Here is a 23,701-nt window from a genome sequence, read left to right on the forward strand (position 1 = left end):
TTTTTGGATCGGGCCCTAATTTTGCTACCTTACAAGTAATAATCTCACTCTTTTTGATTTTGTATTTTATTTCTTTATATATCCTATGGTGCAGTGCGACACATCATCAGTGTTGTATCCTGGGTTCATCAGAGTCTTTCAACATCAGACAACCTGAACAAGGGACCCAGAGTAGATCAGATGCCAAATTGTGTCTCTGCGGCGCTACCCCACAGATCAAACGTAGTGGTATTGGTCTTTATTTCCAGGTCCATACCTTGTTCATATGTTTTCAATGGGATAATTCAGTGTTGATGATTGACGTTAGATCAAGCTTACTTGCTGTCATTTAAGAATAGGTTTAGAATACATTTTATGATATGAATTCTTGTCCGAGTCAATAGTAATCACTGCATCAGTAATAATTTGTCTTTTTTCTATAATTCTGTGCTCTTGGTCAAAGTCTTAAGCTAAATTTGCAGTTAAGTTACTTTTTGAAAATGTACTTTTTCCTCATGCACTGCAACTGTCAGGTCATGGTTGGCCTCTCTCTACGTATTTTTCAGGTAGGACTTAAAACAAATGTGTATGAAACTTAAAAACACCTGAACATGTATTGAAATTCATTTTCTGAGTTGACTTGAATTATGTCTCTGCAGCGTCTGAAAATTGAATATTGAATTTCTGCTGTGTTAAGCTCACACTTTGGTGTGTTTGTTATATAGAAAATTGGATTTTAACTGCTTGTCTCAGCACAGAGTTACATTGTACATCAGCTTCTGTGTCTGAGGGTCATTTATCTATTTTTTTTCACAACACTCTGAGCTTCCTAAATTAGGCTCAACATAGTGAGCTGAGGATCAACTCGATAAATGACGTGTCATTAAAGCTCTATTCACCGTGATATGTAAAGCAGTTGTTCCACTCTGCCTCTATTTTCAGTAACAAAGGTTTTCCTCAGCAGAGTGTCAGTGGGTTCAGGTGTACGGCTGGGAACAATGGGGGCTATTGTACAAGTGTGTGTGTGTGTGTGTGTGTGTGTGTTGCTCTGTCAGATATTCAGACCTCCTCAGCAGCTACTGACCTGAAATTAATTAGGATGGAAGACATGAGACTCACAGTCTCCAGTGTTTTTGTCCACACTTATGGACATACACACACACACACACACACACACACACACACACACACACACACACACACACACACAGAGACAAAAGCTATCGGATGTCTGAGAGCAGATTCCAGGCTGTAAATCCCTCTCCTCTCCTCTCCAGTCGACGTCCCACAGACAGAGTGAGTTTGCATTTAGGTGGTTTACTGTACTTCGAGCTGTTAGATACACGAAGGGATTAACACATGCCTGAACTGTGTTGCATCCCCTTTCATAATATCAGAAGCATTAATATATCACTCTCACAGGAGACCGTTCCTACCTGCTTCGAGACGGTCACCATCATCCTGTCCCTAAAAAGTCTGCAGTGTCTAATTTAGGGACCAGTGCCCTGTGGACCTCATCCCCATCCTGATGAAGTTATTTAAGAAACTGGTCTTCCAGCACATCAAGGACAACATCTCTCATCAGTTTGCATTCAGAACCAACAGTTCGACAGATGATGCCATACCCCCTGCCCACACACATTGAAATGTACAGCAGCTTCATCAGAATGCTCTTTGTTGACTTCAGCTCAGCTTTTAATACAATCTCACCCTTGGTTGGTAAAACTAATCACTCTGGGCTTGAGTACCACTCACTGGATATTGAGCTTCCTCACAAACAGACCACGGGCAGTTCGTACTGGCAGCCAATTAAATTCCAACAAGGCCTTATATGCACAGCACGACAGATAGTGGTGTTGATGAAAGCAAAGTGGTGCCTCTTGCGTCTTTGAGACTGAATATCTGCTTGTCCTTAAAATCTGTTCTGAACACTGCAGGTGAGTGCCTGACCCTTTGTAGCCATTGATCACAATAAAATGCCACAGTGTTTCTTTCTTTTAGCTTATCTCACAAGCCTGACCTTTTGAGTATGAGGCCTCATTGTGGATATATTTTTTTGACCCCCATTCTGAGACCAGCTTGGATTGATGATCTATTTAGAATCCTCAAAAGCCTGCTGCTACTGAGGTCAACGAAAACTGCCAGCATTTAGTTGGACTTTAAAGGAGCATTAATATATTCAGTTTATGTCCGAGTCTTAACTTTGGGCACAGGAAGAATAAGGCCTAAGATATAAGCAGAAGAGATGAGTTTTGCCAGTAAGATGTCAGGGTGACACTGTGCTCGAAGAGCTCAGTGGTTCATGAGGGGAAAAAAACGGTCAAGGTTTAAAACGGCCATGGTAGTTGCAGCAACCTCCAGGGCTGAAAAAATTGCCAAAAAATGGCATCAAAAACGTCCCCCTGTCCCCTGTCTAGTTGCTAGTTAGGATAGCTAGGACTCAGTTAGTCTACCTCAGCTTCACTGGTGACAGCTGGTGCTACCACAGTGAGCGTCACAATCGCTCTTCAGAATCCTATGGTGACGTCACTGAGACTACACCAGTGTTTTACCGTCTATAGGTAGTTGTGGCCCTCAGTAAGGAAACCTCTCTACCTCATTGCCACCTCTTTTTGGAAGGGGAGACCCAGAGGGATATCCAGAGGGGCATATGGGCTGTTTCCCTTATGACCTCGACCAAGATAAGGTAACCTGATATCACAGAAACCTCATCAGGAACACAACTTTCAATTAGAATAGAAGTCAAGTCAGACTAAGACAGCTCATTTTTTGTGATGTTTTCATCACTCCAATGCCAGAGCAGTTGTGCATTACATTGCCATTTTCTCAACTTGTCTGACATTGAAGTTGACTTGCTTCTTGTATACCATAACCAGCAGAATCAATGTGAATGATGCATTGGACACTTCAGAGGAATGAGATATAACCCTCCACTTGTTGTTCTGCTGTGAAGCACGCAGAACTCTCTGCTGAACTAATGTGATGATCAGCCCCGTACTCTACCAGGAGGATCATTTGTTGGAGGCATCAAGGAGCGCTCACACCCCCAAACTAAATCACAACCTCATCGACTGCATCCACCTGAAATTATGACCCCATCAGCACAAAACAAAGTAATGAATCCGATTCTCTGAGTGTGTGCACCAGATAATGTGTGATGAGACCTGCACACATGAATTTGGGTATTACCACAATCAATATGCGCTTTCCGCCTTGCGACAAATTATACATCCAAGCTGCAATAAAAGAATGAGATGGTACCTATCATTCTTACTTCTCCTCTCATTAATGAAATAAGTTTGACAGGAAGCCTATTTAATATGGCTCTGAATGTGTGTTTGTTGTTTGACTTGAAGGTTTGTGTGAACTAAATGTGTGTTCATGTCATACAGATGTGACTGAGATGAGCCTGGTGGCATGTTCATAGATGAACAGACGTGATGGTGGGTGGTTAACTCAGTCACGGAAACATGTATTCCATCTCCTCATCACAGCAAACAAATTAACTTGCTATATTTGGCTGAGAAGGGGATTATGGGTAGGCGACAGAGGGAAGGTGGGTGATGACGGGACATCAGATTGACGGCTTCGGCTGACACTCCTGTGACTTTTTGAGGTCCTGGCTGTGACGCTGCGGTGTTCCCAAAGAGAAAAATATTTTTGTGGGTTGAGACACACACACACACACACACACACACACACACACACACACACACATGCACATGCTGCAGTGTTGGCTCAGGTACAGCAGCAGTCTGCTCCTGCCAGTGGCTGTCATACAGAGTGTACACAAGACCCGGACACAGCTGACAGCCCTCTGAAAGAATCCAGAGAGGAGTAATTATAAACACACATACTTGCGCACATACTGTGTTCTAAAAAAATCAGGCAGTGCACACGGGTACACATGCACATGCTTGATGGTGCTGGCGAGTTGGTGACAGGGCTTTTGTCCCCCCCCCCCGTTCCCCCCCCACCACCACCACCACCATCAGCAGCAGCCGGCCTGTTCGTGGCACAGCTCAGGTGCCAGAGCTGATAGCGCTGTTCAGCTATTTGTCTTCACACTGCCAACGCAGATTGAAGGCTGCACAAAAGGCCTCATTCAGGGCAGCAGTGGTGTGGAGTGAAGGGTGTGGGGGCATGTAGAGGGGAGGGGAAACATTTAGGGACAGGGGGGTTGCACGCATTTGAGTCCAATGTTAAAAAAAGACAACAAACACAGGAATGTTGCAGCAGTGACCAAACCCTTCACAATAAAGGTTACATTTATTACTGGTTATATTTATATATTGACATTTATAACAGTTGCTATTTTAATGAACCTATACATTTACATGTGTACTTAAAATTGTGATAACAAATACTAAAGAAGCTCTAATGGTTGGTAAACAGGAGCGTGATGTGTTCAGTTTACAGATAACAAAATATACAATTTCAGAGCAGTAAAGTTTTAATCAGTTAATCCTTGGAGCCATGTGGAGCCATGATACCTTGTCTGGCTTTAACCTCCCTATACCTGCCACTTCCAAATCTATATCCCTCAGATATACTGTAAATCATTCTTAAATGACCCTTGTGGAAGTTTTATGTTTCATTAAATTAAACAGTCCAAACTAAGCAGCAGAGCATATTTCAGAGGTCTTTTTTTGGCTTGTGGCCCTCTTGGATAAGTCTCTCCCAGCTGGCACTTACTCCAGTGTTAATGCGTGAGTTCTGATCGTTGAAGCTGGCTGCTCGCCTCATCTGAGTGTTACATTACGTCCCACTGGCAGAGCTGACTTAAAGGCTCTTGAGATTCCAAAATGCCATCAAGAAGGAGCAAGAAACAATAGAATGCAGGGTAAGAAAAGAAAGTGGAGAAAATTGGCTGCAGTTCAGACTCAAATACATAGGCTATTTTTGGCGTATACATCTATAGCAATAAGAACAGTTGTCCTTCATTCTATTGAGATGCATTAATGCTGCATTGCTGGTACAGTAGAGCTAAAATAGTAACATATACAGAAAGAAAACCTTCCTTTGGCATCTCACCATACTGTAACATTGTGCTACTGGGTAACTCTGCTTAATAATAAGAATGATATTTCTTTCTACGATCAAATCCCTTTCCAGGATATTCAGCAAAAACAGCACTTATACAGCTAGACAAAAAAAAATTACTACTTCATCCCTTTTAGGGAAAGAAGTGAGGAAGCACAGTTATGGAGCATCCTCGTTCTCGGGCCACAGCTTCGCATGATTTTTTGTGGTACACATGCAAACTGGTGTCTGTGTCCTTTTTCAGAGTGCCATCCCTCCTGCTGGCTTTGTACTGGGCCATCTGCAGACAACTGTACATCCTGTGCCTCCCCAACCAGCCTGTACGAGGGCCGCTGTATCCCCAGCTGCCTGCAAGGCTTCTTTGTCCAGGACAGCCAGTGCCAAGGTGAGAGCAAACACACACACACACACACGCACACATGCACAAAGTCATGTTTCCATGACATTTTGGGACATTTCATAGACTTGCATTTATTTCCTGCACAATTACCAAAACCATTATTTGCCCTAAGCCTTACCCTATCCTTAATCTTAACCTAACCTTCTCCTGACCTTAAACCAGTGGTTCTCAATAATTTTTTGTCATGCCCCCCCAGAGGACAGAAATGTTTTCATGCCCCCCGAATTGAAATACTATTGAGAACCTGATTATATTTATTTATTTATCTGTATAAACCACTGTATGAGTTGCAGCATTCTGCATACAATCACCTGATTATCAAAATGGTTTCATGCTGTCCACTGCCAGAGTTTTTAGGCATAAAACACAAACAGGTCTTTCCTCATTTCCGACCGTGTTCACGGTAAACCCAAGGTCTATGTAGGCATCGTCGTATATCTTGCTTGATAGTTCCCAACTGAAGGATTAGGAGAAGAGCTTGTGTTTGTCTCTTTTTAGAGGTGTCAACACGGAGTGTTTTATTTTTGAAAAGTAACCGGATGTTATATTGTTATTTCGGCACTTGACTTTCTGTCTGGTCGGTGCAAAATTCAGCTGAATTGCTGCATCGTGCTCCGGCATCTGCCAGATATATAGAAGTCCTGCATATCTGTTCCGGAGGGCTCCGGACTGCCAGACGGAGCAGACACGTAGTGCAGCGGACCTGCTGGAAGTTAACACATAGACTAAAGTGAAAGTGAAACCTATCAGCTCTGCTGGCGTGACGGAGACATATGCAGCGGACACATATCCAGTGGAAATAGACCTTCGCATCCTGCCCTGCCTCTAACGCTCCCCCGACACCTCACCTGGGCGGGCCCCACCATTTGAGAACCACTGCCTTAAACCAAGTCCCGGAAATGTAATGATGAATTTAATAGGAACCTGCGTTTTGTCCCTTGTATGAAGGCAAGTTCCCACAATGTAGGTGTGTACACAGATGTATGTGCCCACAACATGAAAATATGTATATACATACACACACACACGCGCGCACACACGCACACACATACACACACACAAACACGCATACACACTTCTCTGCTTCTGAACACATCTTACACAATGCAGTCATTAGTCCCTCACTAAATCTCAACCCTCAAATAAAAACTCTCATACAGCTCTGGATGAGGACAGGACCATTATGTCCTCACTTTCCAAAGATGTCCTCATTCTGAAGGTTAAAGAGTGTTCCCCACAAAGATAGCACTACAATAATGCACATCATAGTCATTGTTCATGCATCTGTAGTAAGCTGTCATATAGCTTTGTTATGCGTATATGCTTTGGACTGGAGAAACTTGTTGCAGTGCCTTTAAACCAATAAAACAATGATCAAGATAATTGTTATTCTCGCACCAGTGGGAGTTTCAGCGCTGGTGTTTATACAAATTAAAACCACTGTTGTTGTGGACTTGCAGTGCCTGTAGCTATTGGTGCCTTGTTCTGCCTTAATCAGAATAAACCACAGAGGCAGTAAAACAGTGCAATTATTGGCTAACCTTCTTTGACCCATGAAAAACTTCCACAGTTTAAACAAGAGAAAACATCCAAATGATTAATTTCTCCCTGACAGGTACACATGAGCTTTACACCACTAAGGCAGTTTTGCTGAAGGAACACAGGCCAAAAAATTGCTTCTACATATTAGAAAGTCTAATGCAACCAACACATAACTAGGGAAAGCTGTGATTAATGATGAGAAAAGCATTTTTTTATGAATCAATCCATCTTTATTTGATAATGCCAATCCACAAAAAAGTCAACTCCTGACACCTTCCAGATTGAGCACCATACTCCTTGATTAATTTACTTATAGAGACCCAACATTTCCCCCATGAGCAAGCATTTGGCTGAAGGTAGAACTTATACACAGTGTAATCACCCATAACAAATTTGACATTTTTCTTTGAATGTACAGGAACATTAGGTGAACATTAAAGAATTTGAATACGAGAGACCAAACTGTAATTTTATGAGACATGTTAGCATTTTGCTTTATCTTCAGAAGCTGTTTAAAAGGATTCTTGAGAGTTATGATCTGTTTGGAGGCTGCTGTATACTGCTTCCTTTGAATCCTATGAATTGAATCAAGGCTATAGGTTTTAGTTCAGTCTATCACATGAAAAAGCTTTAATGATATGTGTTAAAAAGTCTCTTTGTGAACACCACTGAAGTTGATGCAATTTCAGGTGAGGTCAGTGGTGACAGTTTTTAACCACTTTGTGTGGATCTGTAAAGCCTTGAGTTGTTCAGCACGATTATACCAAATTCCGATAATATCGAGGTCAGATGTACTTCTGTATGACATCAAAAGCCCTTCATGGCACTAAATCAAGTAGGATACATTAAGAATAAATGTTTGGTGATACAGGTACATTAGTTAACCAATGAATAGAGCTTAGCACCTCCACAACCTACCTCTTGAATGAAAATCCATTTGCTACAATCTTCCATTCATCACATCGGCTCAGTTTACCGTCTTTGACCTCATTTGAAGCAAGGCGACCCCTTCTATATTACGTCTACCAGCGTTTTTCTTCAGATCTATTTAAGCATACCAATTTTATTGGTTATCTGGAGGACAACAAAAACCTGTGGTAAACAACAATGAATCTCTTAATGTTATTTTTCTCCAAACTTTGGCTGAGTAATTGCAATGACAGACGCAGACGGATACCCAGACGGTATAGAAGAACAATGGGCTCAGCTTACATTTCCCCCCGGGATACCAAAATAAATGGGGTCTGTTTGCTTACTTGGCCTTGTCTTCTTCAGTGTTGATTGGCTCATTAGAAGGCACACAGATACCCTGAAGAAGAATTGTATTTCTGTCCCAAAGACTTTAGAACTTTCGCTCTAAAGTTTTGGTGCGGGGGACTTTTTATGCAGCTATAACACAACACAGCGTGTCGTTAAAGCTCCATTAATCAATATTCTTTTACAATGGCAATGAATCAAATGACTATAAGTCATGTGGAAGGGGTGACTCGTAATGAAAAAGCCACAAAGAATCACCATCAATTCTGCAGCTATACAGAGGTTTTTCTTAGCCTGGTTTATGAAATAATTTTTGTTTTACAGCACATTTTCTGGATGGTCCCTTGACCCTGTTCAGGCAGCAAGAGGCAAGCTCTGATAAACCCACTTTACACTATCTTGCCAGCACCAAAGAGCAGGCAGAGAAAGAGGAACATCTAGCCGCTTAAGATCCACATATTTCTCTATATTGGTGGAGACCAAACCGGAGCTAAAAACAGAGTCAGCAATGGATTTACATTCTTGAGGTGGCTTGAAACAAAACTCCAAACGAATAAATTATGTTGTTTTTCTGTCTGATGCATGTTTAACTAGAAAACTGTTCGACAAAATATCTACAATGATAAAGAATAGTATGATAATAGATTCGAATTTTTTTTTTGTAGCCTTGCTTAATGAAACATGTGTTTATACCCTCTTCTTCTTCTCTCTGTTAACCCCTACATTCTTCCCTCTCAATCATTCCTCTTCCCTACTTTACTACCTCCACACTTCTCTTCTTCCTCTGTCTTTTCCCAACTTCCTCTTCTTCACTTCCTCCCTTCTCCTTTCTTTCTTCTCCCTCGTCCTTCCTTTCCCTCTATTTTCAAATTGCTTCATTCCTCTTTGTAATTTGTGACACTGGGCTAAATAAAATCTAAAACTGACCTTTTTTTCCCCCACTCTACTCCAACTACACCCTTTCTTCCCCCACATGCCTCATGTGTCCTCTCACTTAACTTTCCCCACTGTTTTAACTTATATTTGCTCAATTATAACCCTTTCTTACCCATACCTCCACTTTGTCCCTCTCCTCCACCTTCCAGCTTGCCATCCATCCTGCCAGACTTGCGCCGGTCCCTCCCAGGCCGACTGCACCTCCTGCCCCCCAATGGTCTCCCTACAGAACGGCTACTGCCGAACGAGCTGCCAAGAGGGACATTTCCTCAACGCTGTCACTAGAGAGTGCCTCAGTAAGTCAGCCTGTGTGTGTGCATCCATGTTTGGGTGTTTTGATGGTGTCATGCACATTTCTATGTCCACTGTGCAAAGCTTTTATCAAACCTGCTGCCACGAGTGCTCTTATTTTTAGCCTGAGTGGCCCCAGTGGGAATAGAACCACCAACTAGCGGGGTTAGTGCCTTGCTCCGCCCGCGGACATAACGGGATATAACGAGCCTTGCGTGACTCTCTAGCTCAGATAACCTGCATTATTCATGAGAAATGCCAACAACCTTTGTAAAATAGATGTTCTTAGATTGATATGTTTGACTTAAAACCTCTGCATTCTGCTGTACTTAAATTGTTGTGATCTAAAGAGCTGCAAGCTGAAGTCAAGTAATCGTTTATACTGCAGATTTGTAAAAATAATTGCTCCATTTTCCATGGAAAGAGTCGACCACACAGCAGGTTTTGTTGTCTCTGTAGCAAAGAACAAAGAGAGGATTAGTAATTACAATAGCTGATCAAAAGACTGTAGATTTTTTTGAAAAAGGTCCCATTGTGAAAGAATCCTAATCTACCTTATTTCTGGTGTAGCTGCCTTTGATTAAAGGAACTTCGATACATTTTGCTAGAATTCGGTGTTGAATTTGAGATGATTGCACAAGACTTTGTTCATTTTCTTGCACTTTCTATCACAGTTGAAGTATTCCTGTTTTTTGTTTTTTTTGTTTTTTTTTACCTAAAAAAAAATATCCCTGGCAGGATTTTATCCTTAATGTTTTATCAGCAGGTTTGCCTTCTATAGTTTTCAATTGTAGCTGCTGCTGCGGTATGGAATGATATGTCATCTCAAAAAGTCTGATTTATTTATTTGAGCAGACATACTGAGGTGAATGACAGTTGGATAGTGTTGGTTGGATTTAAAACTGGTTGAATCATTAGTAGAACATGTGTTTTAAAATATATCCTCTTTGACACAGCAAGTTTACTCCGTTAGCCGCACAGTTAGCCATCCAGACTGGGAGCTCAGAGCACCACGAGAGCATGCTAAACATATAATTTCAGTTTTGAGTCTTTTTAACCAAAATTCTTGCATATTTGAGAAGTTTCAGAGTCAATTTTGAATAAGCTCAGAAGCTATATTTTGAAGCTGTTTCACTCCCAATTTGCAGCAACAAAGCATTGTGTATTTGTTGCTCTGATTTTTCCCCTCTGATCCGCTTCTCCTGTAAAGCACCAGAGTAAAGATTTATGGGTATGTTGTATTTTGAGCCATACCTAGCTGACGGCCTTAGCTTTAACATAACCTATGGACATGTTCATATTCTATATAATCATGTGTTTCTTTGTTGAGGAAAACAAGCTTTAATCATATTAAAAGACAATTTTTTGATAGGAATTCACAGTATAAAAAGTGAAACGGGAACCACGGCAACTCCCTCTCCTCAACAAACTAAGTTCCTTTGCATATATGTATATCCACCCCATTGTTTATTTTTTAAAAACAACTTTTAATGAGTTTCTCACTCACATTTATGCTTTTCAGAAAAAAAAAAAAAAAAACTTTACATGAAACATCCACCGGGATAAAGACAAGCTTTCGTTAGATCTCTGCTAATAAACACCAGCCTAAGATGCTTCACACCTCCTCGCCCCACTTCTCTATCTCATTGGGCACAAAAAATGCTATTTATCTTTGGCAGGCAAAATATGATAAACTACCGAACAGACGATGAATAGAAGATTGGAGCATTTGTGTGTAAATGTAGCTTCTGCTGTTGTCCTCCTCCTTCTCGCTGGGTAATGAAATGAGTTTTTTTACCTATCTGGACCGCTGGCTGTAGATTAAAAACAGCCGTGTTTACACGGTGGGAAGCCAGCATGGAGGAGATAGCAGGGGGGTAAACAGAGACTGCAGGGGAAAAAAATGCATTGACTTTTAATTACAGTTTTTGATGACACTGTGCACTGTTTGGAGATGTGAAACTGCAACCAGATTTTAGCTCCCGGACTCACACACATGCTTACATATGTGTGCAGACAAACAGTGCTGGCTCGTGCGCGTAGAAGCAGATAAGCATGGTTAAACTCACGTATTTGTTTGTACATATACACACACACACACACACACACATCCCAGATGGGTCAAGCTCAGCCATACAATCGCTAATAAAAGATGCCTTGTGGCACTTCTGGGCCACAAAAGTACCGGGGTCATCATTTCTGCTTGGCCATCACACACACACACACACACACACACACACACACACACACACACACAAACACATACATACACACACACACACACACACACCCCTACACACACGCTACCTCTTGAACTCTAATTCTGTTACTCGCAGATTTAGATTTTTTTATTCTTGCTTTATCCTTTCTTTCTCACTGACACACACGCACACAGGCTTTATTTCACATGCACACACTTTTTTTCACACATACACAACCACACACACACACACACACATCCTGGGATTACCTCTGTCCACCCAGAAGTACCGTCGCTGTTACATAACCTCTTAAGGCGATGAGGCTTTCGCTCTCAATCACGAGTTCATGCGAGAGCAGCCATCGGAGGCAGATGTCTCACTATTAGCTGTCTCCTACTGTTCTCCCCCCTGTCCGTCTTTCTCTCTCTCTCTGTCTCTTTCTGGCTTTGTTTCTCCACAAGATGTCCCGTTCGATTGGTCTTTGACATCAGCTGTGTTGCTGTCACATCCTTAACACAGCCAGCCAAGTGATCAGCAAAATTCCACAAGTGCTTGTCTTGAAAACCTTTTTGAGTGAGACATCAGACTCAGCCCTGAACTGCTGCTCATGTGTGATTCAGGTTTTTCCAGAAACTCCCAAATCTATTGTGGACTGAAATCTATATCTGCTACCCATAAAACGAGACAGTAATGAGGAAGGAAAAGACGCTACATTTGTTGACACACACTCCTTGTCTGAAACCTTTTCATTTTGGGTGAATTGCTTCCCTCCCATAGATACGATTTAGTTGTCTCTGCCAGCTTTCTTTCCATTTCCATTTGTCATTATGCTCAGTGTTGACTGAGCAAACACCAACTCAGCCAGGATGCTAAAATTATGAGAGCATCTCGGGTGAATGATTGGATATGGTGACTTGGCAAAGCTTAAGAGATCAGGTGTGTGTTGCGATGGAAAAGCCTATAGAGAATGTAGAATGGATGTACTGTGTTATACCACTTGGTGAAAGTGACCTGAATATCATTGTTATGCTTCTGTGGAGATGCTACAAGTCAATGGCATTTTCAGCAACACGTCCTATCGGCCTATTGGTTTATCCAACATCCTTTCAGAAAGTTGCTGAAAGCATTGCACTGCCACAATAGATCTTCTGGCAGAGCATAGAGAAGAAAAATAATCAGTTTATGATGATGAATCCAATTTCTTTCATGTTTGATTTTTTGGTCTAGTGGCACGTTCACAAAAATCCAATCACGAGAATAAATGTTCACAAAGTAAGTTTCTGCAAAACCACAATGTTTCTTTATGTTGAATTTTCAATTTTTTTCTTGTCACAGTGCTGCGCTTATGCTTTGGTCAGGCTTAGGCACAAAAAACACTTTGTTAGGGTTAGGAAAACATCATAAATTACCTGTTTCAGTCGCCACAAACATGGCTGCAGATGTCCTGAGGTCTCATTAAAAACACACAGCTCTGTCACCATAAAAATGGTTGCAGATGGCCCACCTTCTCGTCAAAAATAATCGTCTTGTTGTTGCCACAAACACAGCTGGAAAATCTCCCGAGTTCTCTGGAAAATCATTCAGTGATTTCTCTACAAATGCTTGAATGCGGTCTTAATCTGCGGTCACTGGCTTGGCAGCCTTGTTGCCTCAACCTCCAGACATGAAAGTCTGGTAATAAACACATAACATGAATGTCATACAACACATTTTGTGTAAACTGCTAACATTTTATCCTGGTGACTGGGCTGCTGTGCACACAGTCACTGAGGTAGAATTGATTCTTAGTTCTTATCCAAATTCTTACTCAAACTGTTACCGTTTTACTGTAGATATTCCTGCCCCCCCAAAAAAAAAATTTGACAAATGTTGGCCGACACACAAAATAATTACGTTTTATAGGCACACTGTCACATTCATTCACCCAAAATGCATAAATTGCATATTCCTTAAAAAGTTCCCATGAAGATGAACCCTTATGAATTTGACAATGCCACAACATTTCCTCTAATGCCAGTGTTAGGGTTAACTATCATATCACAGCCAAGTCTTTAAGAATAACTAAATCAGCATGGTGCTCCTTGCAACCAGCTCTGATACCACAGTTGGGTCACTGTTTATGCAATTAAACAAATGAAAGAATGCAATTATTTGCAGACAAACCGTGTTTACCAACAATGGTTTTCCTTGTTTGTGAAAGCCATTAACGTTAAGTTAAGTTTACCTGTTGATTGCTCCCAACAGGTGTTTTCGAGCATTTTTGTTGAATCATTACATTTAATATGTTATCACATTGCTATTAAATATATTGTAGGTGCACTGTTTTAGAGTATGTATATGTTATATAAGGTATACTTCTGAAGTTCTGCTGTGTTTCTAGTGTAAACAGTAATTGGATGAGGTTTGTGCAAGGTTTGTTGGCACAAACAGGCAATTAAAAAGTTTGATATGAAATTTCCTAACTTAGAATCAAGACCTGCAATATAAACAAAGCCAATGTGGTCAAAATCAGTATACAAGAAAAAGTGACTCCACACTACTTTTGCTATTCATACCGATCAGATGCTCACACTGGAAGCATGACATGGGAGTCTTATGTGATTAGTAGTATCAGTGTGAGACTTTAACTCTCTTGCCAACCTGCTGCCTTTTATTCTCACCCTCTCTCTCGCCCTCTCTGTCATCCTTAACCTTTCTTGTCAGACTTAAAGAGAATCGACTTCTGATCCAGTGATGAGAAAATGTTGAGATCTGAGCGCTGAGTTTCTGGAGCACTTCGGCTCAAAGCTTACGGCAGCAGGGGTTTGTTTTGCGTCATAATTGGGGTGAGCCATTATTAAACAACATATGATGCTTAAAATAGATGGCACATTGAATGGGATGCATCGCCATAGAAACAAGGCATGCCAACATTGAAATGAAAGACACTGGAGGATGGTTTTTATTCCGGCCAGCAGAGAACAAAAACCCTCCATGGAAACACATTTAAGGCACATTAGCTACAGCTGCTGTTGATGGTAACATGCCAACATGAAATTGAATGAAAAAGAAATGGATCATTGTAAGTCAATTAAGCTGAATAAGTCAGTAACAATGTGACTTTTTCCACAGTTGGTTTGTAAACCATTTTCGTTTTTTGAGATATTCATACTATATTAGCATTTTCGTCTTTTGGATTATTGCTTAAACAGTCCATCAGAGAAATCGAGGCAGGATGCTGAGGTCATCAGCAGCAACATTTTAGTATGATCTTGAGTCAAGTCATGACTATGGAAAACAGCATTTTGATCTCACAGAGGCCTTGTTTAACATTTACAGTGGGTAACTTTGATAAGAGATTCAAGCATTTATCTTTCATCTGCCCTGCTGGCGCTTCTTATGTCAGAATTACAGATAAGAAGGAAATTTGTACAAGACAAAAACATGGATGTGGGACTTGAATTTGAACCTCTCTTGTCTTTTAAAGGCTTAAAGATGTTAACTTTTAATCGACTAAATGTGCAGATGACACTGATTGTATGGGAAGATACTTGTCGCTGCATCTTTGAAAAGGTTACATCTTTTTTTCTTTCTAGCAGACACAGACCTAATAACAGCTCAAAAAGATAGGATGCACTGCTCTTTGTGTCTTAACACTACAATTACCGTGAGCTTTATTATGAAAGCTGCGGTTTTCTGATGTTCCACATATGATGTGTGAACATAATTTAATTGTTGCCGCTCCAAAAAATGCCAGCTACAAAGCTCAAGTTATTGTGTGCTCTTGTTCCCTAATTTGTACAGTAAATAAGACCTATCTTCACACGTATTTGTTCTGCATCTATCCTGAATTAATAAAGCAGGATAATAAGTCAGAATAACAACAAAAAAGTGTCTCCTAACCATTTTCTAGACCAAGCCTCATCCTAATGCTGACATCTAAAAAAAGAGCACGACTTTTTTTCCATCTTTGGTGACTGAGCCAGCATTGCTTAAGACCTGAGCCTGGAGAGAAAAGTAGGACTTCTGTAATAGCTGCATCTGTAAATCCGGTCTTTGTTGGGGCGACGTGTCTAGACAGGGTGAAGTCAGCGCCAGAGGACCACACAGCTTTTTCTCTCTCCCCAGCACTCTCTGTTTTCTACGCCTGTAACTCCTAATAAGGATGATGTCCCACTTTGGTTCCTGTTGCTTTCTGAACTCCTGATGCACCCAGGCGTCGTCCCTGCTCAGGGAAACAAGTTTTATTCCCCTTTTCAAAATGTGCAAAGTTACAAGGAAGTGACTAATTGAAGTACGTTAGAAACTTGATTTTCTTCATTTCAGAAGTTTCTGCTCAGGAGATGCGTGGAAAAAAAAAAAGGATGACATATAAGATAATGTCTGGTATAAATCTGGCTGACGGGAGAATGCGATCATACAGAATGCGTGACGTGCATTTATAACTCCAGCGCGCCTTTTTATGTGCGTCAAAAAATGGTAACTATGCCATAAAGAGGGGCTCTGAGGACCCAAATCAATACCATTTTAGTTTTATATTCAGTTTAAGTCTGTGCAGTCAATAATCCCTGACGCCTGACTTATCTTATCTCCACCATGGAGCCATTTGTTTAGCGCCTGGAGCTGGATTGCCTGCAGAGGGTTGGCAGGAGGAATGCTGATACGTGTTTTGTTGTAAAGTGATGTGATATGAAAGGTGTGGATGAGAGATGGCAGCGAGGAAGTCCTTTATTTTCTTGGTTGTCTTTCACTCTGTTGATATTGGACCTACTTCAGAAGGAAAGCGTGACTCACCTGGGCAGATGCCATGTAAGAGAGAATGGAGTTAAGTTCTATAAGCGTTTGTTACCGGAGGCAGAAATAATCCCACTGTCTGAGCTCAATGTCAGCTACTCAGGCAGACGCAATCCTCTGCGATCTCCCAAAAAAAAAAAAAGCTATGTCTCAAAGAACATACAGATCCGTCATACACTGCAGAGAACTTGATTCATTTGTCCAATTGATGATGTAACAGCCAAACAACAAAATCATTTTATACTTCAACTGGAGCTTAACCTACAATAAAACTCAAAGGGAACTGTGCAGTGCTTAAAACTCAGGCCATGGGGCAAAATGTAGAGATACACAGGAGAAATGAAAAACATAATGAGTCATTAGTAATGAATCATAGTAATCAGCGTTTTTCATCTCTTGGCTCAGCTGTGTTGATTAAACATCAGGTCCTTGGTTTTTATGACTTGAAACTTAAAGTAAATAAGCTTTGGCCTCAGGGTTCAGAGACAGACTCTGCTGGTGTCAGCAGAGTGAGCTCTAAACCGGCATATTTTTACAGAAAACCGAACAATGGAAAACAGTACCAGTCTAAAGAAAGTGCAGTGGATGAATCGGTGTTAAATATAACATGCCCTTATTGATGAGGCAAAGACATTCATGTCAGATGAGAGTAGAAAATAGAACATGCGGCAGTAGGAGTGTGTTTTTTTGTTTTTGTTTATCCAGTGAACACTTTTAGATTCAGGTTGTCCCGGGTGCAGCTCTAACTCTACTTTTATTTCATAATTTTTCCTTTTGAATAACCCACATTTTAAAATCTTCCTTCCTCCCATTACAGCACTTCTGAACTCTAGAATGGTTTTTAGCTTTTTTCCTAGCCTTCAGTGTTTACTATATGTTGCTGTGCATGTAAAAAAAACCTTGAAAATCAAAAAGGTCAAAGTACCCACCAATGGGAGCTCCTCTCTCCCACAGAAAACACTGCTCCTGACGTGTCTGAAACTTAATTCAGACACTTAATTAACTTAATTATGTGACCTGCAATCCCATTACGTCACCATGTCAAACATTTGTGTCATTTCTGCCTAGAGGTTTGGCACCTGAGAACACACAGCTGCTATGTTGTTGTTGGCGGTGCTGGCTCAGACATGCGTAAGCTGACCAATTAGAGCAGACTGGGTAGCATATCAGTCAGTGGGGGAATAGCAATGGACAGTATGAGTAAGCTAATAATTGTTTTTTGAGCACTAAACCTATTCGAAAATAGAATTATGAACCAGAAAATTAGCAAAATATGTCTCCTTTAAAGACTGCATGCATCATCATTACACTGAGTTACCCATGTGAGAGTCTGAATATCAGCTAACAAAACCCTAAAAGGAGATCAGCTGTTGCGTTTTCTGATTAAATCCAGATTGGTTTGATATTCCTCTGCCTTCACCTGTAATCTCTCCAAAACTTTCTCATTTACGTTAAGCCATTATGAAGACAGAAAAGTGCTTTCATGGTCTTAACACTTCTTTTGCATTTGATACCCCATTTGATCCGCCTCTTTATCTGTTCCCCTCACCTGGCTGACACACAACCCCTCACCCGCAGAGCCCTGTCCTTCTGTTTTTTTTGGTTTTTTTTTACCGTAGATAATTATCTCACATTGGGAGGATAGCTGTAAGGTGCTCGCCGCTGTGCCGGCTGGGCCCAAATACTGTCAGATAAAACACCACGAGGTGTTCTTCATTGTTCTGCTAATCTAACAATCCTGCTGCGCTGCCTTCAGTGGGCGTACACGGGGCTGCAGGTAGGCGGGAGGTGAGGGACAGCATGCATGAAGAAAGAGCAGGATCTGTGTTTGTGAGTTAATAGATGAGGAGATTGACAGAAGGGAAGACAGAAAGGAATGTGTTGTCGTCCTGGTTGTGTTTAGCTGTCGTTCTGACAAAAGAATCCACACTTCGACTGCATTTTATCACCCAGTTCCAGTATTGCCAGATGAGACGTCCTCGTTAAACTCTTCTGTGTCACTGTTTCTTTAGGAATCATTCTTGTCCTCACTTGTTGCTTTTGTATCAAGAAGGAATCCTTCAGGCTTTGTATCCACATCAAAAGTTATTGAAATATTACAACCACAAGTAATTCATCCGCTCTCTGTGCCGTCACTTTTAACAATTCACATCCAATTAAAAGAACAAAGAAGATCAGGACTTTGACTGAGGAAACAAATGATTGGCCTCTTCTTTTTTTTGGATTTAGACCACATACATCATTTATTTGCAAAGCATGTCTTTGATTGTAAGCCTTGATGTGGTAATCCTTGCTTTTGCTCTACCAAATAAACAAACTGACCTTAAAGAACAGCACAATTTCATACTGAATTTCAGCACCTTTCTAGCTTCAAACAGTGTTCTAGGGACCTTATTTTCCTCTGAGAACAGCTTGTTTATTCAGTCACGTAAAAGACAAATATTTCAGAGTTTGTATTATTACCTCATTCATATTGTAAATAAAAAATTCCTCTCCAAAACTACACAGTGCCCCTTTAAATTGGTCTTTTAGTGATACAGTATGAGGACACAAACCAAACTTAACAAGGAAAGTGAGGCATCTTAAGTAAGCAAAGTACAGCAGCAGTAGCTACATGTTACCAATTGTGACTTGGTTGCTCTCTTGATGTTTATCTGTGTGCAGTCTGATGACGTATTCCTTTCTGTGTGCGTCCTTCCTACAGAGTGCAGCTCAGACTGTCAGCGCTGCACGGCAGACCTCCAGACGGGCATCGGCAGCATTTGTCTGTGGTGTAAAGCTCCAAGGACCTGGCTGCTGGGCGATCACTGCGTTTCTCACTGTCCCCAGGGCCACTATGGCTGGCACGGAGCCTGCATCAGTAAGGACCTTTCCTATCCTGCCCATATACAGTACATAAGAAGGTCAGCCAGCAGCTGTCCTGAATGCAAAACCTGTCAGGAAAAATCCCACCTAAGCTCTTATGTTTTATTCATCAGTCAGAGATAATTTTTTTGACCTGATGGGAGTTTTTTTCTTCTTGACCCTCTATCCTCCACTGACACGACTACAATAAACATAAGAAATATTGGACTCAAAACCATTCCGATTTATAAATAAGTCTTTATTTTGCGAGAGGGATATTGTCAGAGGTTTTTTGTTTTTATTTCGCAGTGGAATCAATTTCAGTGCATGTGGTCACAGGCTGTAGAGGTACGTAATAGTCCCAACGGTGTACCAAATCTTCAAATCTCCTCCCAGCTCACCGTCAGTGTTTTGAAGCTCAACTGTGAACCGTGTCGAGAATCAAAACAATGACTTGTCAGATATTTTAGGATTTGGAGGAGTTAGGGTGTCTGATGTTTTTTCTTGTTCAAACAGTTACAGTTATTCTGCACTAGAAGTGACAGAACAAAACGGCTGCATGCTGGAATAAGATTGCGAATTATTGAGGATTATACGCCACAAAAGATCATCGTTGTCATTATTATTATCACCAACACCCTCATCTTCATCATTTCCCTTATCAGCATTGTGCTCATCATCCTCATCATGATAATAATCACACCCTGCTTATATCCAGCATTGCATAACAATGCGGGCTGGATGTAAGCAGTGTGTTGTGGCGGGGTGCAGCGAGTGTGATGAGCGGAGTAATCTCAGAATGATTAGGCCCTTGATAGCGATTAGTGAGACTTATGAATATTTATTTTCTAACTCAAGAATGTGGCTTTAATCAGGACCTTGCATGATTTCATTTTATGAAGGAGATTTTTGAGCTGCTTCGTAATCAAACATGTTTGAAAGTCTCAAATTTGTCACCGTCGGCTGGATATATTGCATATTTAATATATTGATTTCCTATGTTGTACTTTCTTGTTCCTTATTGGTTAGTTATGTTGCTTCCCAACGATGCCGCCTTATTCTACCATCCCCTGTTTCCCTCATTCATATCTTCTCAGCAGTCAGTGTAGGTGTTGGTATTGTTGCATCATGTATACGCAGCATTATTCTAATTTATCATGTTTCTCTGTTGAATTCCCTCAACTGTATGCTGTGCCCGTGACCCATTTTTTCCACATCATGTCTTTTTGAGTTTCATTTTATGTTAACGATTTATGTTGTGGGTTTTTTTTCCCCAGGATGCCATCCATCATGTGATGCCTGCACCGGGGCGGGGCCTCTCTCCTGTACTTCCTGCCCCGCCCACAGCGTTTTGCTGCCCTCGGGCCTTTGTGCTCCCAAATGTCCCCCTGGTTACTACGACAACGGTCACAGGATCTGTCAGGGTAAGTAGACGGATAACGTTTGAAATATTAAAAGCAGCAGAGATGTGACAATGTGTATTCTGGTAACACCTCTAGAGATTTCCCATGACATCAAATGGTGTAGCGGGATGAGGGTCAGTGGACAAAATAAATGAAACACTTAACAGTATACTGGGTCTGCCGTAATTAGTTAATTAGTAATTAGTCATTTTGTTTTTTTAGTCTCTGATGTCTTTATTCAGTTTGAAAGTCATTTTTATGGTGAGGATACAGAGCAACACATGGGCTTGTCACATCCAATTCACCTTTATTAATGCAATTTCAAGGGACGCTGTGTAGTGTTTGAAAAGAATTCAAATGCAAAAATTCTAATATTTAAAATAGTAATGAGTTAATAATACAAATTTGCTAATATTTCCTTTGTCCATCACTGAATAAACAAGCAAATAAGGTCCAGAATACAGTTTGAAGCTAGAAAGGAGGCAGGGTCCGCCATATATTAACAATTTATAACAGTATGAAACTGTGTTGTCCTTTAAAGTCAGTTTGGCTATATTAAATTTTTTCAGTCATGAAAATGAACCAGTTTGTTTATTCAGTTTGTTTCAGTTAACAATCAGTGGGTATATTGGCCTGAGTTTTTTTCATCGAAGTGAGTGCAGTTAGGGGATGAGAAAAATTTGCAAATGTTTGTGAATGCCATTGCACGACTAATTTGGAAATCCTTTTAAAGATTTTTGCTTTTGTCTGTCACCTGACTTTCAACCATATTTCCTTTCAACGTGTGGATTATTTGAGATATTCTGTTTCAGTTAGCAGGTAAACAAGCAAAAACTCATCACATTCTTGTCAAATATTATAATCAATCTTGTAATTAAAAAAATCCTGAATACTGCAACAAATGTGAAACATGATTAAACCTTGTAGTTGAATTGTCAAAGAGGTTATTTAGAGCATGCCTGAGTCCAACAAAGCCTCAGTCAGCCAGTGTTGAATGATGGCTGGTGTAATTACATTCTGTCGCTGATCTTTTCCTATCTGACCTCACATCTAACCAGACCTTCGTGTCACCCTTTTTTGCTTTCGGCAGCTTGTGACAGCCAGTGCCTGACGTGCGACATGGCCGGGGTTTGTACGTCCTGCCGCGACCCGGCCAAGGTGCTGCTGTTCGGGGAATGCCAGTATGACAGCTGCGCCCATCAGTACTACCTCAACACTACGACCCAGGCCTGCAGAGGTACACGCCATCACCATGACAACTCAGCTCACACACTGCAGTGGTACAAGGGGGATGAGGGGAAACACTGGATTAATAATGAGGATGTGTAGTGCGCTCTTTATGATATTCATAAATTACTCTCCATCCTTATTGCATGTAGTTCAGTGTGCTACACAGTTTATGGGCTCCATTGATCAAGTCATAAACTGTGAGACCAGATATGCAAATCCTAAACATCATGTGCGCGTTTTAATTCAGCATTACGTCTTCCAGTGTGCATAGAATGATGGATGAGCCTCAGAGGAGCCATGTCCAGTCTGAATAACTCGTCCCTGTTTTTATTCCGCATGCGATAAATCTGTTCATATATTTAATTACCCACTAACCAGCACAGACCACATCCTGCCAGACTGAATCTGACTCAACTCAAAAATAAGATGTGTGAGAATATTTTTTCATTTGTTCTCCTTTGTGTTTATCTCAAAGAATAATGGCCCAAGGGGCTGTAGCTCCAGAATGTGAACAACCCAACTGTGTTGTCACGCTGTCTTAGCACTTTTCTCTACAGAAAGCTATTTCATGTAAAGCCGACTTCCCACAAACATCACATCGCTGACTTCCCTTTATCAGCGATTTGGTTCAGTTTGTCCATGTATCAGCGGCCCAAAGCAACCAGCCCCCGGGGTGCCACCGCTTCCCATGTCCGTCAAGAGATTAGCAGCTAAGCTAACCACCGGCGGGTAGATACGGTTCGATTTCCTGTGAGTTTGCGAGCGGTGCCCCCCACCTTGACAGGTGGTTTTAACCATCCAGCGTTCCAGTGTGTTTATCCCCCAAGCTAGCCATAGCTGCCACCTGGATAATACACTGAACCTTGAATAAACCCAGAGCGTCAGAAAACAGCACTGCTAGCTGCCCTCTGAAGGGGCTTTGAGGAACCTCTGACAGCTTTCAGTTCGCTTTCAAGTTCCCTGAGAGAATCTCTTCTAATCCCATCAGCACTTCTACCCACAACCTACATTTGTTTTGGTTTATCATTGATCTTTTTTCAGTGAAGAAACCCTAAATTACCTCTTAGCTCCTTTAGGATCTGCAGAAAGATCCTGTGGAACCCTCCACGTCTTTCTATTTTAAGGATTTGACCATTAAAAAAATTAGGGATGCTTATTTTTGATGCTTGAGTAGGTAAATATGATGTTTAATTTACAGTAAATTGGATTAGACGGATTAGATCAACTTTATTGTCCACACAGTGGACAAAAAAAATAAAATATTTTGGTTTCTCTTAATGTACAAAAAAAACACATAAAGGTACAAAAACTAGCATTAAAAACACACAACATACAATAGCGCAAATGTGTTCATTGGGGAATAAAAGACTTCCTATATTGGTTCTGGCTGAGAACCCTGAATTGACGGCCAGACGGAAGCAACTAAAGCTCTGAGTGCAGTGGGTGTGACTTATCTGTTTTGCCTCTCTGTATACAGCACTGTCAGATATATTGTAAAGTTGTTTTTACAATAGCATTGGCATTTTTTTCCATTGACATTCAGCAGACAATGTATCTTAGTGACTTGGCAGATTGCATCATTTTCCTTTATAACACCTCCAACAGGTTGACAGTTCTTTCTCTTGAGTGAATTTTATTGACAACTATTGAACTGTTTGTTATTTGGTTTGAACATTCATGTTCCCTCCAGAGTGGATGATGTTACATTACGTGGTGATTTTACTTTACAGTTCTGAGAGCATCTTAAACCCCTATTTACAAATTAGACATTCACTGGCCACTTTAATTAATTAAAGTGATTA

General features: G+C 41.0%; 1 protein-coding gene across 2 annotated transcripts in view; it reads left to right on the forward strand.

The window, feature by feature from the left end:
* fras1 (Fraser extracellular matrix complex subunit 1) overlaps positions 1-23,701 on the forward strand; it is a 257,491-nt gene that overhangs the window by 138,456 nt on the left and 95,334 nt on the right. For both annotated transcript variants that reach the window (XM_030416990.1, XM_030416991.1), the window contains exons 18-22: positions 5,267-5,407; positions 9,307-9,453; positions 19,127-19,282; positions 20,544-20,690; positions 21,760-21,906. In XM_030416990.1, the coding sequence (XP_030272850.1) occupies positions 5,267-5,407; positions 9,307-9,453; positions 19,127-19,282; positions 20,544-20,690; positions 21,760-21,906 (738 nt within the window). The remainder of the gene's footprint in view (positions 1-5,266; positions 5,408-9,306; positions 9,454-19,126; positions 19,283-20,543; positions 20,691-21,759; positions 21,907-23,701) is intronic.

This window comes from Sparus aurata, chromosome 5 (assembly GCF_900880675.1).
Source record: "Sparus aurata chromosome 5, fSpaAur1.1, whole genome shotgun sequence".
In the NCBI taxonomy this organism is placed as follows: domain Eukaryota; kingdom Metazoa; phylum Chordata; class Actinopteri; order Spariformes; family Sparidae; genus Sparus; species Sparus aurata.